Source organism: Hypanus sabinus, chromosome 2 (genome assembly GCF_030144855.1).
Source record: "Hypanus sabinus isolate sHypSab1 chromosome 2, sHypSab1.hap1, whole genome shotgun sequence".
Classification (NCBI taxonomy): Eukaryota; Metazoa; Chordata; class Chondrichthyes; order Myliobatiformes; family Dasyatidae; genus Hypanus; species Hypanus sabinus.
The window spans coordinates 37,057,684-37,075,677 of NC_082707.1; the positions used below are offsets into that span (position 1 = coordinate 37,057,684).

The following is a 17,994-nucleotide window of genomic DNA, read 5'->3' on the forward strand; positions in this document are numbered from 1 at the left end:
GCTATTAAAATTAACTGATAAAGTATAAGCATTGAGTAACAACAAAGTATAAACAGTCAGTGGTTACTACATAACAAATTCTGTCAGGAAAAAAAAACTTCAGAAGTTCTACTTTGTGGACTTCCTCTTTCCAGCCTCTGGTGCAACTTGGGTCCCTCAATGTGTCCTACAATAGGTCTGATTGGTAGGTTGTTCATCCAATCAGATCAAAGAACTTTCACAGACAGGAGAGCCTGAATTACAAGCAAAATCAGTGACTTCCAAGTGCTTCCATCTGCAAGGACTATAATAGCAGAGCACGTGAAGGAGGGCATTATCTGTGACAGTGACATTTAACCATGCCAATGCAAGCATCAGGATTTGCAATCAACTTTATTAGGTAGTTATGCTAAATCATTAAGTCCTGAGTCATATTCTGGTGCATTCTGAGAACATGAGAACTAAAACTCACAGATAGAAATGATACGAATTATGTAATCCCTGCCCAGCTGCTTTGGTTTATTAATTCAATATGCAAAGCAAGTTTTGCTAATTCTTGTCAACAGATTTCTCAATACTTTGCCCTATGTTTGTTTAAGCAAAACTCGGGAGCATGACAACAGAAGAATGGATTCTTTTTGCTCCTAAGAGCAAAATACACACAGTGGCCACTGTATCAGGTGCACCTGCACACCTGTTTGTTAGAACAAATATCTAATCAGCCAATCACGTTGCAGCAACTCAATGCATAAAAACAAGCATGCAGACAGGATAAAGAGGCTCAGTTGTAGTACAGATCAAACATCAGAAAGGGGAAGAAATGTGATCTAAATAACTTTGACCATGGAATGATTGTTGGTACGAGATGGGGTGGTTTGAGTATTTCAGAAGCTGCTGACCTCCTGGGATTTTTGCTTGCAACAGTCTCTAGAGTTTAAAGAGAATGGTGCGAGAAACAAAAAACATCCAGTGGGTGGCAGTTCTGTGTGGGAAAATGCCTTGTTAATGAGAGTGGTCAGAGGAGCATGGGTAAACTAGAACAAGCTGATATGAAGGCAACCGTAACTCAAGTAACTAAATATTTCCATCTGTAGCATGCAGAAGCACATCGAACCTTGTAGTGGATGACCACAAACACATACTCAATGGCAACTTTATTAGGTGCCTAATAAAGTTGCCATTGAGTGTAAGTCTAGATCCTCAACTAATTCACTCTCAAAAGACTAGAAGTGGGAAAATACACTTCCCTGACTGAAACATTCGTCAGAGCTTTGCAACTTGCTGGATTTTCATCATCAGTACCATACCCCCTCTATGTTTGTACACTCAGTAGTAAATACAAGGGTTTTCATATTGAGAAGTGTTTTCAAAAGGACACGAACGCCCTCGTTTCTCTAAAACTCATTTGCATTACAAACATGCATAGAGACACGAACCAACGTAACCAGCTAATCTTCATTAATGCAATATAAAACAGATATTCTGCTATGTGAGCAAACACCAGGAAATCTGCAGATGCTGGAAATTCAAACAACAACACACACAAAATGCTGGTGGAACACAGCAGGCCAGGCAGCATCTATAAGGAGAAGCACTGTTGACGTTTCGGGCCGAGATCCTGATGAAAACAACTCAGTTGTTATATATTCAAGGGCAATAATTTTGCCCTTGATTAATGCTGATAAAATTTGATTTATCACACAAAAAAAATTTTGATCTGCTTAACTAGTCTACCATGATTTTAAATGAATGAAAATGGCTTCAGAGCCAACTATTTACTGTTTGAATATAGCAGTTTCTTATACATTGAAAAGAGTAACATTGAAAAGTTTTTGAAGTGTGTCAATTGAATATACTGATACAAAAGAGTTCAATTTGTTGAGTGTTACAATGTTTTGCAGACTGTCAAAGCTAATTAATTTTAGCTGAGGGATGCCATCCATTGCAGCTAGACAGCTTCCAGTATGATATTTCTTAATTAGTGTGTAAGCTGTGGAAAGAGAGTTACATTGAATGTAACTACTGTTTAAAACAATGCTATCATTTACATTGTTTTGGTTGATGCCAGACAAATCATAACAAACAAGCCAGCCAGAACTCTTGTCCCTGATATCACATATACTCTTGCATTCCATAATGCCAAATACACTTTGAATTTTGTACTTAAGGTTGCATTTTCATTAGATAGTCAGTTGCTTACCTTCTACCGGTACATTTTCTGGGTTGATATAGGTGAGGCTTGTGGATATCCTGAGGGAGAGACCATTAGTGCAGGCTCTGATACTGGATGCATTCAAAGGGAGAGGTGCCCATGTCGATTGGTTTAACAATCCTGGCATTGTATTCCCCTGAGCCTTGGGCAACTCTAAAATGTATAGTTCAGCACACGAAGATCACATGAAGTCAGAGTATCTGTGGAAGGAGATATAAAAATAAAGGTTGAATTGGACTTTGGCATTTGATAATATTACTATTAACTAAATAATTGTATGATTAAAGTATCCTACTAGTAAATGTCAAATATGACAAATTGTAAGGCTTTGTTTTGCCCATCTCTGAACTCCTCAAACATGGCATATGTACTCACTGCATTACAATGTGCTGTGCGCAGACACAATATGGTCATTGTAACAAGGTCTTTAGTATGATAGTGCAGTGATCAAAATGGGGAATTGTATATAACAACAGAATAGATAAACTGAACTTTACATTTATTTTAAACATTTGAGAAAATGATTGAGGCTTCAAAAAGCTTCCTTGTACAAGAGAAAAATCACAATGGCTTTAAAATTAAGTGACATCTTATTAATTACTATTTTGTATCATTGGAGTCATTCTTTTACAATTGTTGATGTGATAATTCACTGCTGTACTTCCCACAGACTCTTGCTAGTTTTTGCTAGTTGAAATTTTAAATTGTTTCTCTATTAACCTTTAGTTTTGAAATATGATACTTCAGAGATTCAGCCACTTCAAATCTAGGTGATGTGTATGGTATGATAAATAGAGATATTTCCAAATTTCAATCACAGGATGACATCTGGAGAGGAACTGCATTGTTTACTTGTCTGTCAATAATTAACAAAGCACCAACACTGAACTTCATTTGACAGATAAATCTGCACAACCATTGTTATGCATTCTCATTCTGTTTCTTTGGTAAACATATTTCAGTTTTGAACTTAACCTAGATGGTGCATTCTGCATCCTCTGAATTATCCTGGGAGGTCAGGTGCAACAGAAGATCTTCTCCCTAGCCTTGCTGGTGATTGGGCAACATACTGATTGAGTCAAAAACATGAGAAAATCTGCAGATTCTGGAAATCCAAGCCACAGGAGGAACTCAGCAGGCCAGACAGCATCTATAGAAAAGAGTAAACAGTTGATGTTTCAAGCCAAGACCCTTCATCAGGACTGGGGGGAGGAAAAAAGATGAGAAGTCAAACCAATAAGGTGGGGAAAGGGGAGGAATAAGTACAAGGTGGTAGGTGAGAGGTGAAACTGGGAGGGGGGGAGGGGTGAAGTAAAGAGCTAGGAAGTTGATAGGTGAGAGATACATGGCTGGAGAAGGGGGAATCTGATAGGAGAGAGTAGAAGGCCTTGGGAGAAAGGGAAGGAGGAGCACCAGAGGGAGGTGATGGGCAGGTGAGAGAGGGAATGTGGAATGGTGAAGGAGATGGGAGGAGGGAACAATTACCGAAAGTTCAAGAAATCGATATTCATGCCTTCAGGTTGGAGGCTACCCAGATGGAATACAAGATGTTGCTCCTCCAACCTGAGTGTGGGCACATCATGGCAGGTTTACTGACATTCTGATTGGGTTAAAGATCTCTGATTCAGACTGAATGAATGGAAGGTAATATGTTGATATATTTTCAGCACCCACATCCCAGGGTCATCGTAGCCATGGAGCTTTCAAAAGCCATCTCTTCCTGCTGCACACTAATCTGAGCGGGACCTAGACCAGCCCAGTGGAATGATCTATTCATATCTTCTAAAGGGGAATCTGAGCAGGTCTGTTTCTAAATGAAGTAGGTAAATTGGTTCATTATTGCCACATGCAGTGAGGTACAGTGAAAAACTTCATCCTGCGGGTAGACTATTTCATTGCGACAGCACATGAGGTAGTACAAGGGAAAACAAATCGGAATGCAAAATAAAATGTTGCAGTGACAGAGTGCATTGCAAGCAAACAATAAGAAGCAAGGACATATCCAGGTAGATTGTGAGGCCAAGACTCCATCTTACTGTTCAATAGTTTTATTATAGTGGGATAGAAGCTGTTCTTTAGCCTGGTGATGCGTGCTGGGAGACTTCTGTATCTTCTATTCGATGAGGAGGAGGAGAGAACAGCCCGGGGGATGTAGTTTTTGATTCTGTGTGCTGCTTTACAGAGGCAGTGGGAAGTGTGGACAGTGTCCCTAGAGGGGATTTTGGTTTCTGTGATGTGCTGAGATGTGTCCAAAGCACTCTACAGGTCTTTTGTGGTTTTTAGTTGCCATACCAGGCCATGATGCACCTGGATAAGATGCTTTCTGTGGTGCATCAATTAAAGCTGGTGAAATTCAAAGGGAGCATGTCAAATTTCTTTAGCCTCTTGAGGATGGAGAGGTGCTGCTGAGATTCTTGACCATGTTGTCTTTCAAATTGGACCAGGACATGCTATTGGTGATGTTTATTGTACTTCTTTCACTACCCCCACCTTCTCATTCTGGCTTCTTCCCCCTTCCTTTCTAGTCCTGATGATGGATCTTAGCCTGAAACGATGACTGTTTATTCATTTCCTTAGATGCTGCCTGACCTGCTGAGTTCCTCCAACATTTTGTGTGTGTTATTTGGGATTTCCAGTATCTTCAGAAGTCTTGTGTCTGTGAGGTACTCATTTCCTAAGTCTAGAAGTTGGAGATGAGTTTGCTTGGAATTATAATGTAGAAAACAGAGGTGTAGTCATTATACAACAGTCTAATCTCTGTGCCTTTACGGTCCAGATACCTCTGAGATGAGTGTAGTTCCAGTTGAAGGTGTCTGCCACGGACATGCTTTTGCAATAGGCAAATTGCCATGGGTCAAGTTTGGAACATGCTGTAGTCTAAAATCTCCCTAATATTACATTTGTATTTGCCTCTCAGGCAGCGTAAACCCATAGGAAGACATAGCAAATTTTCTCCATTACTTTCAACTATATGGACATACAGGCAGACAAATTAAAAGCCGACTTAACCACTTCATTCCTCAAGCATCCACCAGTCAATTACACTAGGGCTGGTCTAATCTCCATCTCATTACTTTATTCCTTTTCATCCATCATAACTTTATAATAGTCATCAAGAATCTACCTACCACTGTCTTAAACACTCAAAGTCACTGCTTCCACCATACTTTGAGGAAGAGAGACCCAAAGTCTCAGGACAAAATATTCTGCTTCATCCATGTCTTTTCCAGCAGCCCGATTGAATCAGGAATGAGAGCGGAGGCTGCTCACAGGTCTGTGAGTGAGATTAAAAAAAGGAGCGATCATGGGCTTTCGCTGTCTTTTTGGCAGCCTAGTCAAATCAGGAATGAGAGAGGAGGCTGCTCACAGGTCCGTGAGTGAGATCTCAAAAGGGAGATCTGTGAGTGAGATTTGACAAAGGAGTGTTCACAGGCGTTCACAGGTGATTCAATAGCAAGGGCAAGTAAAAATAAGACAGGGACAGGTGGAGTGCCGATTGTGTGAGTGGACCAGTGTTGGAGTGGAGAGGCTTCGGTTTATCAGGTTTGGGCCTGGTAAGTACCTGGTAATTTTCTTCTTCACTCTTCCTCTGTTAGTACATAGTTACAGCAGTGAGGATGGCTCAAGGGGCTGTATTGCATTCCTTGTGTGCAATGGGGGAATTCTGGGAGAACTCCAGCATCCCAGATAGCCACACCTGCACCAGCACCGAGCTCCAACTCCTCATTGAACATGTTAAGAAACTGAAGCAACGGTTTAGTGATCTTTGGCTCATACAGGAAACTGAGGAGGTGATAGATAGGAGCTACAGGGAGGTTGTCACCCCAAGTTGCAGGAGGCAGGTACCTGGGTGACTGTCAGAAGAGGGAAAGGAAGTGGGTAGCCAGTGCAGAGTACACCTGTGGCCATTCCCCTCAGTCATAAGTATACCACTTTGGATACCGTGGGGGTGGATGACCTACAAGGGGGAAGACATAGTGGTCGGGTTTCTGGTGCTGCGGCTCAGAAGGGAAGGGGGTGCTGTGGGGGGAGAAGAGGACCACAGTAGTGACAGGGGATTCCACAGTCAGAGGAGCAGACAGGAGATTCTGTAGAGATGATAGAGTCACCCAGATAGTACGATCCCTCTCAGGTGCCGGGGTCAAGGGCACCTCAGATCAGGTCCACAGCATTCTAAAATGAGCAGCCAGAAATCCACCAATGACATAGGTAGGAAAAGGGAGGAGGTTCTGAAGAGTGAATTTTGGGATTTAGGTAGAAAACTCTGGATAGCAATCTCTGGATTGCTGCCTGTGCCATGGGGCAGTTAAGGTAAGAATAGGATGATTTGGCAGATGAATGTATGACTGAGGAAATGGAGTAGGGTCAGTGTTTCAGATTTCTGGACCATTGGAACCTCTTATGAACCTGAGGGGGACCAGTATCCTCGAGGACAGATTGGCTAAAACTGTTGGGAAGGGTTTAACTAAATTGGCAGGAGGATAAGAAACTGAGTGATAGGACAGTTGGTATACAAGCAGAGACAGCGCGTAGTGAGACTGTCAGGAAGGACGGGCAAACGATAGTGCAGAGGTCAGTGAAATGAACTGAAGTGCACAGGACTGAAGCTGTGATATTGGAATGCACGCTGCATACGAAACAACATAGCTGATCTTGTAGTGTATCTGGGGATTGGCAGGTATGATATTTTGGGTATCACTGAGTCATGGTTGAAAGGATACTAAAATGTATGAAAGGACAGGCAGGTAGGCAGAAGGTGTGACATGGCTCTATTGGTAAAAAATGAAGTCAAAACCTTAGAATCTTGTTGAAAATTTTCTTAGCAACCAAAGAGCACCAAACTACGTGCAGCTAATTGACAACCTAATTCAAGAATACAAAACCATGACGTGCAACATGTCACTAAAGATTCATTTTGTGCATTCCCATTTAGTCTTCTTTCCTGCAAATCTTGATGTTATAAGTGATGAACACGGTGAAAGGTTTCACCAGGACATTGTGGTCATGGAGAAACAGTATCAGGGCAACTGGAAGCCATAAATGCTGGCTGATTATTGTTGGACACTTAACAGAGAAGCCTCAGATACTGAATACAAATGAAAATCTTCAACAAAACTTTTTCAGCTTAGTTGAACTGTTGCAAAGCTTCAGCACCACTATGTAATTAAATGCATTATATTCAACAAAAGTGAATATTTTGTTTCTCCAAATTCCTAGGTGATACAAATAGTCCGAAATCAGCTTCAAGTGGTCTATAATAAACAAAAAAACAATTCTGAGGCAGCAACACTTCCTAAAAAATTTGTTGTCCAGTGAAATTGGCCCAGATACTGACCAGTAGGCATACAAAACCCAACAGAACAAAACAAGGAGTCTCTACCTGGCTGTTCCACCTTCAGTCCAAAACAATTCAGCTGCACAGACATCTGTGAGGGCTCTTTATAAAAGCACTCTAATCAGTTCCAATCCACTGGTCTTTCTCAGTATTTCACTTTTTTTGTGTTTGTTTTATATATTCATTCGCAAGATGTGGGTATCACCAGCAATCCCAGCACCATCTCTTCATCCCTCATTGCCTGAGCTGAGGAGAGAGATTAAAGTCAATCATATTGGTGAGTCTGTATCGTGAGTAAGCTAATCATGATAAAGCCAGAAAACCTCCTTCCTCACAGACCATTCATAAACAACATGGGTTACATAAGTTGATAGTTTCATAACTTTTTCTTTAAACTACTAATGTATTTAATTACATGGATTAAAATTCCCCAACAGTCTTGTTTGATCAATTTCTTGAGCAAAGGTAGTGTACAATGCTTGACGAAAGTAGGCCATCAACAGTCCATGCTGCACTGGGCTGCAATCATCACTGCTCTTCTGTGTGCTTCTGAAAACAGGCACTTCAAAGAGCTGGAGTTACACCAATGATATCATCTCCACGGAATCTTCCAGGTTCACTTTCAGCTGATCACGAATACTAGAACCAATCAGGAATAAAAGAGGAAGGATGTACCTGCAGTCAGAGACGGTATGGGAGGTCCCCAATAAGTACATTGCTTCAGTATTTACCATTGAGAGGGACTTTGCCAAATGTGAAGTCGGCACAGTGTGCTGAAAAACGTCAAGGTTAAGAAAGAGGATGTTTTGGAACTTTTGAAAGACTTTAGGACAGGTAAGACCCAGGGCCAGGCAGGATATACACCAAGTACTGTGGGAAGTGAGGAAAGAGATTACAGTGCCATTGGAGACAATCTTCACATCCTCCCTTGTCAGAGGAATAGTACCAGAAGATTAGAGAGTGGCAAATATTATTCCTTATGTTCAAGAAAGGTAACAGGGATAATCCTGGGAATTATGGATCAGTGAGTCTTACATTTGTGGTGGACAAACTCTCGGAGCAGATTCTTAGAGATGGGATTTATGAGCATTTGGAGGAGCATTAGGGATGGTCAGCCTGCCTCTGTGAGGGGCAGATTGCACCTCATGAGCCTGACTGATTTTTTTTTTAAAAGAGGAAGTGAGGAAACAAATTGATGAAGGCAGAGTGGTGAATGTGATGTACAGATCTGGATATTAGATAGGCATTCATCAAGTTTCCCCATGGTACTCTCATTCACAAAGTCAGGAGCCATGAAAACTTTGCTGTGTGGATTTCAGTTTGTTGCTCACAGAAGGCAGAGTGTGGTAGTAGACGGATTGTATTCTGTCTGGAAATCTGTGCCTGGTAGTGTTCTGCAGGGTTCTGTTCTGGGAACCCTGATCTTTGTGATTTCTTTTTTACATGTGACCTTGATGAGGAAATGGATAGGTGGGCTAGCAAGCTTGCAGGTTTCGTGAAGGTTGGTGGTGTTGTAATAGTGTAGAAGGTTGTCATAGGTTACAATGGGACATTGATTGGATGGCTGACAGGGCTGACAAGTGGCAGATACAGTTCAGCCCAGAACAGTGTGAAGTGATTCACTTTGGAAGGCCGAACTTGAGGGCAAGTTACAAGGTTAATGGCAGGATTCTTAACCATGTAGGAACAGAGAGATCTTGGGGTCCACATCCATAGATCCCTCAAAATTGCCACTCTGGTTGATAGAGTAGTTAAGAAGGCATATGGTGTGTTGGCCTTCAGTAGTCAGAGGACTGAGTTCAAGCACCATGAGGTAATATTGCAGCTCCATAAAACACTGATCAGACCACACTTGGAGTATTGTGTTCATTTCTGGTTGCTTGATTATAGGAAGGATGTGGATGCTTCAGAGAGGGGATAGAAGAAACTAACCAGCATGCTGCCTGGATTAGAGAGCATGTCTCATGACAAACGGGTGGGTGAGCTAGTATTTTTCTCTTTAGAGGAAAGGATGATGATAGAAGATTTGATAGAGATGTATAAATTGATCAGAGACAAAGATACAGTGAACAGCTAGTACCTTTTTCCCAGGTAACAATGGCTAACAAGAGATGACAGAATTTTAAAGTGAACAGCAGAAACTATCAGGGGGATGTCAGAGGTAGGTTTTTTTTAATTAACACAGTAGTAAGTGCCTGAAACACACCACTGGGGGTGCTGGTAGATGTAGATACATTAGGGACATTGTATTTGTCTCATGGATGAAAGACAAATTGAGTGCTATGTGGGAGGGAAGGGTTCAATTTATCTTGGGGTAGGTTAAAAGGTCAGCAGACAATACCTTGGGCCAAAGGGCCTGTACTGTGCTGTACTGGTCTACGTTCGATGTTTTAATATCAGCATCCCAAACAAACAACCTCCCCGACAGAAGGACCCTGACTACACTTCATTGGTTTGCTTAAGTAAGCCACAGCATTTCCAACAAACTTCTAAGCAGATACTCCATTCAACACTCTGCCAAGGGGTGGGAAGAAGGCAGGTGAAAATATGTTCTCAAAGCCACTTCGAGGAGATTCAGCATCCCAATCTTGGAACTGCTGGCCGGTGAATGTTCAAAGTGAAGAATGCGTATTCCAACTGGCATTAAGAAACTAGACCCCATTTGTCAGGAGCATAGAGAAGCCCAATACAAGTGGAGAAAGAATCTCACAATCTCACCATCAGTCCACCCCATAAAATACATTTCTCCCCACCTGTGACAGAATCAATGCTTCCCATGATGGCCCCATTAATCACCTCAGCACCAACATAACTGGGATGAGAACAAGTCATTTTCAATCCGGGGAGCTACCTGAGAAATAAGATCAAAGCACTGCATATATCTATAATGTGAGCCTAAAGGAAATGAAGATTTAAAAGGAACAGAAGGAAATTAATTTACAGTTATTAGGAGGAAACAGCTCAAAATAGCCACTGTCCAATATTCTTGCCACAAAAATTGGCTTGCACCAGAAACATTAAAACCTACAGATTTTTCTCATGATATAATAACAAATCTTCTTTTGCAACTAAGTTTAGTAGGCATTTCTTTAGTACTTCAGAAAATCCTCAACATTTTCTGAAAGTAATTTGAACTTATATTAAACACATAGCTTGGAAAGTGGCATAGAGTGCGAACCTGCAGAACTTAACTGCAGCCTTTACCCATGATGGCAGAAAAACCTGAAATAGGTTTCAACTTCAATGAGTGACAGCAACAAGTTTAGATAAGTTCTGATTTGAAATGTTAACTCTGCTTTCTCTCTCCCCTGAATGTTCTCTTATCTGCTAAATATTTGGTAAATTAGTAAATATTTTAATATTGTCATATACATAAGTACACTGAAATTTTGTCTTGTATACCATTCATACAGATAAATTAATTACACAGTGCACTGTGTTAGTACAAGGTAAGATAATAGAGTGAGGAATAAAGTGTTATAGTTACAGAGAATGGACAGTGTAGGTAAACAATGTTGTGCAAGTCATTAAATACATTGTGAAGTTAGGAGTGCATCTTGACGTACCAGGGCTATTCAATAGAAATTTAACAGCTGTTTGTGAGGTTCATGGTATGCTTTCAGGCTTTTGTATCGTTTACCCATTGGAAGGAAGGGTGAGGAGAGGAGAGGAGAGGATGTCTGGGGTGTGCGACGTATTTGGTTATGTTGGCTGTTTTACTTGGGCCAGAAGTTCCCAAACTGGGATTCACAGACCCCTCAGTTAATGGTAGGGATCCATGGCATAAAAGATATTTGGAACCCCTGGCTTAGGCAGTGGGAAGTGTAAACAGAGCCCATGGCGGGGAGGCTAGATCATATGATGTGCTGAGCTATGCAGTTTCTTACGGTCACAGGCAGAGCCGTTGCCATACCGAACCGTGCTGCACCCCGATTGGATGGTTTCTATGGTGGACTGCTAAAAATTGGTGAGCCTCAAAGTAGACATGCCATATTTCTACAGCCCCCTGAGGAAGTAGAGGCACCGATAAGCCTTCATGGCCGTGGCATCGATGTGGTTGGGGTAGCTCAGCACGTTAGTAAAACTCCCCCCTAAGGACCATTGATGTAGACTGACACATATGCACTGCCCCACTCCTGAAGTCAATAACCAGCTCGCTGTTTTATTTGCTGATTTTGTTGAAGATCCAGCTTCAAAGGGAGGGGTTGTGTCCCAAGTCTTGGAGTTTGGGGATGAGTTTGCTTGGAATTATAGTATTAAAGGCAGAGTTCTAGTCAATGAATAAGTCTAATGTAGGTGTCTTTACTGTCCAGATGCTCCAAAGATGAGTCTAGACTGATTTGTATAGACCTGTTTTAGCACTGTTAATTGCAGTGGATTGAGGCTGTCTGGGAGGTTGGAGTTAATGTCTGCTGTGACCAGCCCCTCAAAGTACTTCATCATGGTGGATGTCAGAGCCAACAGGTGATAGTCAATAAGGGACATTACGTTGTTTTTCCTTGGGTACCAAGATGAGGGTCACCTTCTGAAAGCAGCTGTAAGCCTTACATTGAAGCAGATTGTCTGCAAATAACTCCACCAGCTGATCTTTGTTTTAAATTTCCAATATCCTCAGTTCTTCTCAACAACATCAAATTGTTTGCTCCATTGGTGATAAAAAGGTACAACTGTACACACTTCTATTAGGTACTGACTTCCTGTCAGTGTGCATACCTCACACCAGATTTCTAATACTCCACTAAAAGGTTGATTTACATCCACCATCTGTTGCTTGATCATGAGTTCTCTCTTTTATCAAACTGAATAAAGTGCAAACACCTGATATCTCCACCAGGCTAAGTAAACCATTGCTAATTCGAGTCTGTCATTGTGCATAATTGAAGTTATATGAAAGGTCATCCGTGATTACTATTCAGTTAGTTGCCTAGCCCCGAGGATAGCAGGTAACATCAGCACACCAGGCACAGTTAATCTCTCTTCTTTTTCCAGCCCCCATTTTTAAAAGATTAACAGTTGTAGACATACAGCTGATCCGACTGAATTTCAAATGGTCTATTTAAATCGTGAAGGAAGCAAACCATAAAGAGGGCATCTGTTTGTTAAATTCATGTGAAAACACCTTTTATATGACACATTTTAAATTTGTTTCACTTTAACCTTCCAAGTTTTTTCTGACTAGTAAGTTTTGTAGTAGAAATGTTTAAGAGAAATTTGGATATGCACATGGCTGGAAGAGGTGTAAAGGGCTATGGTCCAGCTGCAGGTCAATGGGACCAGGCAAATTAATAGCTTGGATGGACTAGGTGAACCAAAGGGCTTTGCTTCAGTGTTCCAGGACTATGACACTAGATGCTCTTTGAACATAAAGATTTGACACAGACTGCTCTCATTTTAATAGCCTTTGAGTCAGAACATTACAAATGGACGTGAATCAAGGATGAGCAAACTTTAAAATGTTCTTCAGTGACAACATAATCTATTCAATAACTAGGAAATGCAAAGAGAAAAAAATATACAATGGAGTCATATTTGCTGTACATACTCTTTTTCCTTTGTTCAAATGAAATTGAAAATCTCAAATCGCATTGGTGCGGGGACGGCAGGTGGGCAAATCACTGAACATGCTCGAATTAAAGGGCTTCACTTTCCAAGCCTCTGGAAAATCAGCAGCACCACTAATTGGAGCATGGTCGTATTTCCAGACCCAGCTGAGCAAATGTCCATGCTCAGGATACAACCCTCTCAGGGTCTTAAGAGCTGGCAGATTACACCAAAAATGTAGCCTTCTTAGGGGTCAAGTTATAAAGTTTATTTCGCCAAGAGTTTTACTGACTGCCAAATTTAACTGAATCTTTGCACTCTTTGCTGTCTTAGTGACCACCAAAAGCATCTATCAGATTCCACCATGAGCAAGTTATGAAAGTGACGTACTTCATGATAAAATGCACTGCACAGGCTAAGCTTGAATAATTATGGGGGCTACACATGGATTTACAAATTATTATTTTACACCATAACCATAAGACATTGGAGCAGAATTAAGCTATTCTGTCCATCGTGTCTACTCTGCCATTTGAACATTGTTGATCCATTCCGCTCTCAACCCCATTCTCCTGCTTTTGCCCTGTAACCCTTTCATGCCCAGACTAATCAAGAATCGTGCTTGTTATTTCCTCAAAGAATTCCAATGGATTTGTCAAGCAATATTTTTCCCCTAAGGAAACCAACTTTGGCCTGTTTTATCATGTACCTCCAACTATCTGAAATCTCATTCTTAAGAATCGACTTCCAACATCTTTTTCCAACCACTGAGGTCAGGCTGACAGGTATATAACTTCCTTTCTTCTGCCTCCATGCCTCCTTGAAGAGTGGAGTGACATGTACAATTTTTCAGTCTTCTGGAACTATGCCAGAATCTCGTGACCCCTGAAGGGTTATTACAAATGCTTCCACAATCTCTACAGTGACCTCTTTCAAAACCATCGGGTGTAGACCATCTGATTCAGGTGACTTATCTACTTCCAGACCTTTCAGCTTCCCAAGCACCTTCTCCCTAGCAATAGCAACTGCACCCACTTCCCCTGACATTCTAGAACTTCCAACATACTACTAGTGTCTTCCACGGAGAAGCCTGGTACAAAAAATGTATTCATTTTGTCCACCATTATATTGATCCCCAATACTACCTCCCCAGCGCCATCTTTCAGTGGTCCAAAATCTTCTCGACTCTCTTTTACTCTTTATATATCTGGAAAAAAGTACTTCAGTATCCTCTTTGATGCTCTTGGCTAGTTAACCTTGAAATTTCACCTTTTTGCTCCTTATGATTTTTTAATTGCCCTGACCGATTGTAAACAATCAACTTCCACCTTAAATATCCACATGGACTTAGCCTCCACTATAATCTGTGGCAGAGCATTCCTCAGATTTACTACCCCCTGGCTAAAAAAATTCCTCCTTACCTCCGTTCTAAAAGGTCGCCCCTCTATTTTGAGGCTGTGCCCTCTAGTTCTGCATACACTCACCATAAGAAACATCTTCTTCACTTCCACCCTATCTAGTCCTTTGAACATTCTGTAGGTTTCAATGAGATCCCCATGCATTCTTCTAAATTCCAGTGAGTACAGGCCCAAAGCTGCCAAATGCTTCTCATATGTTAAACCTTGCATTCCCGGAATCAGCCTCATAAACCTCCTCTGGACCAATGACAACGCATCCTTTCTGAGATATGGGGTCCAAAACTGTTGACAATACTCCAAGTGTGGTTTGACTTGTGTCTTAAAAAAGCTCAGCATTATCTCCTTGCTTTTATCTTCTATTCCCCTTGAAATAAATGCCAACATTGCATTTGCCTTCTTTACTACATGCTCAACCTGTAAATTAACCTCCTGGGAGGCTTGCACAAGGACTAAGTCCCTCTGCACCTCTGATGTTTGAAACTTCTTCCCATTTAAATAATAGTCTGCACTATTTTTCTTTCTACCAAAATGCATTATCATACATTTCCCAACATTGTATTCCATCTGCCACGTTTTTGCCCTTTCGTCCAATTTGTCTAAGTCCTGCTGCAATTGCTTGCTTCCTCAGCAATACCAACCCCTTCACCAATCTTTGTATCATCCACAAACTTTGTCACACAGCCATCAATTCCATTATCCAAATGATTGAAAAATAATGTGAGAAGTAGCGGTCCCAATACTGACCCTGAGGAACACCACTAGTCACTGGCAGCCAACCAGAAAAGGCCCCCTTTACTCCCACTCACTGCCTCCTGCCTGTCAGACATTCCTCTATCCACGCCATTGGACACCATTGGATTTTATCTTGTTCAGTAGCCTCATGTGCGGCACCTTATCAAATGCCTTCTGAAAATCCAAGTAAATGACATCCACTGCCTCTCCTCTGTCCAGCCTGCTTGTTACTTCCTCGAAGAATTCCAACAGGTTTGTCAGACAAGATTTCCCTTAAGAGAAACCATGCTGACTTCGACTTATTTTATCATTAGTCTCCTAGTACCTCAAAAACTCATCCTTAAAAATAGACTCCAACACTTTCCCAACCACTGAGGTTAGGCTAACTGCCCTATAATTTCCTTTTTTTGCCTTCTTCCCTTCTTAAGGAGTGGAGTGACTTTTTCAATCTTCCAGTCCTCCAGGACCATGCCAGAATCAAGTGATTCTTGAAAGAACATAATCAATGCATCTGTTATCTCTTCAGCAACCTCTCTCAGGACTCTGGGATATAGAAAATCTGAACCACATGATTTATCCATCTTAGAACGTTTGAGTTTGCCTAACACTTCTTCCTTTGTAATGGCAATAGTACTCACTCCTGCTCCCTGACATGCATGGACCTCTGGCACACTGCTAGTGTCTTTCGCAGTGAAGACAGATGTAAAGTACCCATTAATTTCATCTGCCATTTCTTTGTCCCCCACCTCCTGGATCTGTTGGAATGCACCCTCAGGTTTTGAAGGAGTAGCTGGAGAGATTGCGGAGGCATTAACAATGATCTTTCAAGAATCAGTAGATTCTTGCATTGTACCAAATGACTGAAAAATTGAAAATGTTAATCTGCTATTTTAGAAGGGTGGGAGGCAGCAGAAAGGAAACTATCGACCTGTTAGCCTGACATCAGTGGTTGGGAAGTTGTTGGAATCGATTGTTAAGGATGAGATTACTGAGTACCTGGAGGCAAATGACAAGATAGGCCAAAGCCAGCATGGTTTCCTGAAAGGAAAATCCTGCCTGACTAACCTACTGCAATTTTTTGAGGAAACTGCATGCACGGTAGACAAAGGAGATACAGTAGACGTGGTGACTTGGATTTTCAGAAAGGCCTTTGACAAGTACCACACAGGAGGCTGCTCAGCAAGATAAGAGCCCATGGAATTACAAGAAATTTACTAGCATGGGTGGAGCATTGGCTGGTTGACAGAAAACAGACAGTGGGAATAATGGGATCCTATTCTGGTTGGCTGCCAGTTACCAATGGAGTTCCACAAGGGTTGGTGTTAGGACTGCTGCTTTTTATGATGTATGTCAATGATTTGGACTATGGCATTAATGGATTTGTGGCTAAATTTGCCGATGATACAAAGACAGGTGAAGGAGTGGGTAGTGTTGAGGAAACAGAGAGCCTGCAGAGAGACTTAAATAGTTTAGAAGAATGGGTAAAGAAGCGACAAATGAAATACATGCTGGAAAGTGTATGGTCATGCAGTTTGGTGGAAGAAATAAACAGACTGACTATTATTTAGATGGGGAGAGAATTCAAACTGCAGAGATGCAAAGGGACTTGGGAGTCCTTGTGCAAGATACCCTAAAGGTTAACTTCCAGGTTGAGTTGGTTGTGAAGAAGGGGAATGCAATGTTGGCATTTATTTCTAGAGGTATAGAATATAAAAGCAGGGATGTGATGTTGAAGCTCTATAAGGCACTCGTGAAACTATACTTGGAGTATTGTTTGCAGTTTTGAGCTCCTTATTTTAGAAAGGATATACTGACATTGGAGAGGGCTCAGAGAAGATTCACGAGAATGTTTCCAGGAATGAAAGGCTTACCATATGAGGAAAGTCTGGCAGCCCCTCGGCTGTATTCCCTGGAGTTCAGGAGAATGAGGGGGGATCTCATAGAAACATTCCAAATGTTAGAAGGCCTGAATAGATTAGATATGGCAAAGTTATTTCCCATGGTAGGGGATTCTAGGACAAGAGGGCACAACTTCAGGATTGAAGGATGTCCTTTTAGAACTGAGATGTGGAGAAATTACTTTAGTCAGACGATGGTAAATCTGTGGAATCTGTTGCCACGAACAGCTGTGGAGGCCAAATCATTGGGTGTATTTAAGACAGAGATAGATAGGCTCTTGATTAGCCAGGGCATCAAAGGGTATGGGGTGAAAGCAGGGGAGTGGGGATGACTGGAAGAATTGGATCAGCCTATGATTGAATGACAGAGCACTCAATGGGCCGAATGGCCTGCTTCTGCTCCTATAGCTTATGGTCTTATAATTCCCTTGCCAGCATCATTTTCCAGTGGTCCACTATCAACTCTCACCTCCCTTTTACTCTTTATATAACTGAAAAAAACTTCTGGTATCCTGCTTTATATTATTAGCTAGTTTGCCCTCATATTTCATCTTTTCCCTTTATAGCTTTATAGTTGCCTTTTGTTCGATTTTAAAATTTTGTGACTACTCCTCTGACTATGGATCTTGATCTGTTATAATAATGTTAAGTCAAATGTAAAGACTATTAGCAAATATGTTTAGAGAATTCACTCTCAAATGTTGGTTCAGATCTACTTATAACAATGACAATAAGACTTTTTATGTTCTTAGTTATTTCCAAAATTGCCGGATGAATTTTTCTGAGACCTGAGCTCAAAACATTTTTTTGTTTAATTATAAATTAGCTGGCACTGAGCTGTAATCAAAACTGGCTAACTTGGGAAAAATATCGCCCAAG

The 17,994-nt window shown here is 41.3% G+C and overlaps 1 protein-coding gene across 4 annotated transcripts in view; it reads right to left on the reverse strand.

Annotated features, from left to right (window-relative positions):
* The window catches only part of vwa5b2 (von Willebrand factor A domain containing 5B2), a 171,596-nt gene that overhangs the window by 101,591 nt on the left and 52,011 nt on the right, over positions 1-17,994 (reverse strand). For 3 of the 4 annotated variants that reach the window (XR_009506776.1, XR_009506775.1, XM_059944190.1), the window contains exons 3-4: positions 7,572-7,772; positions 2,180-2,391 (exon numbers count right to left, since the gene is read on the reverse strand). Coding sequence is in view for 2 of the 4 variants with exons in the window: in XM_059944190.1 (XP_059800173.1) it covers positions 2,180-2,318 (139 nt within the window). In the remaining 2 variants the exon portion in view is untranslated. The remainder of the gene's footprint in view (positions 1-2,179; positions 2,392-7,571; positions 7,773-17,994) is intronic. The other variant, XM_059944199.1, reaches the window with a different exon arrangement.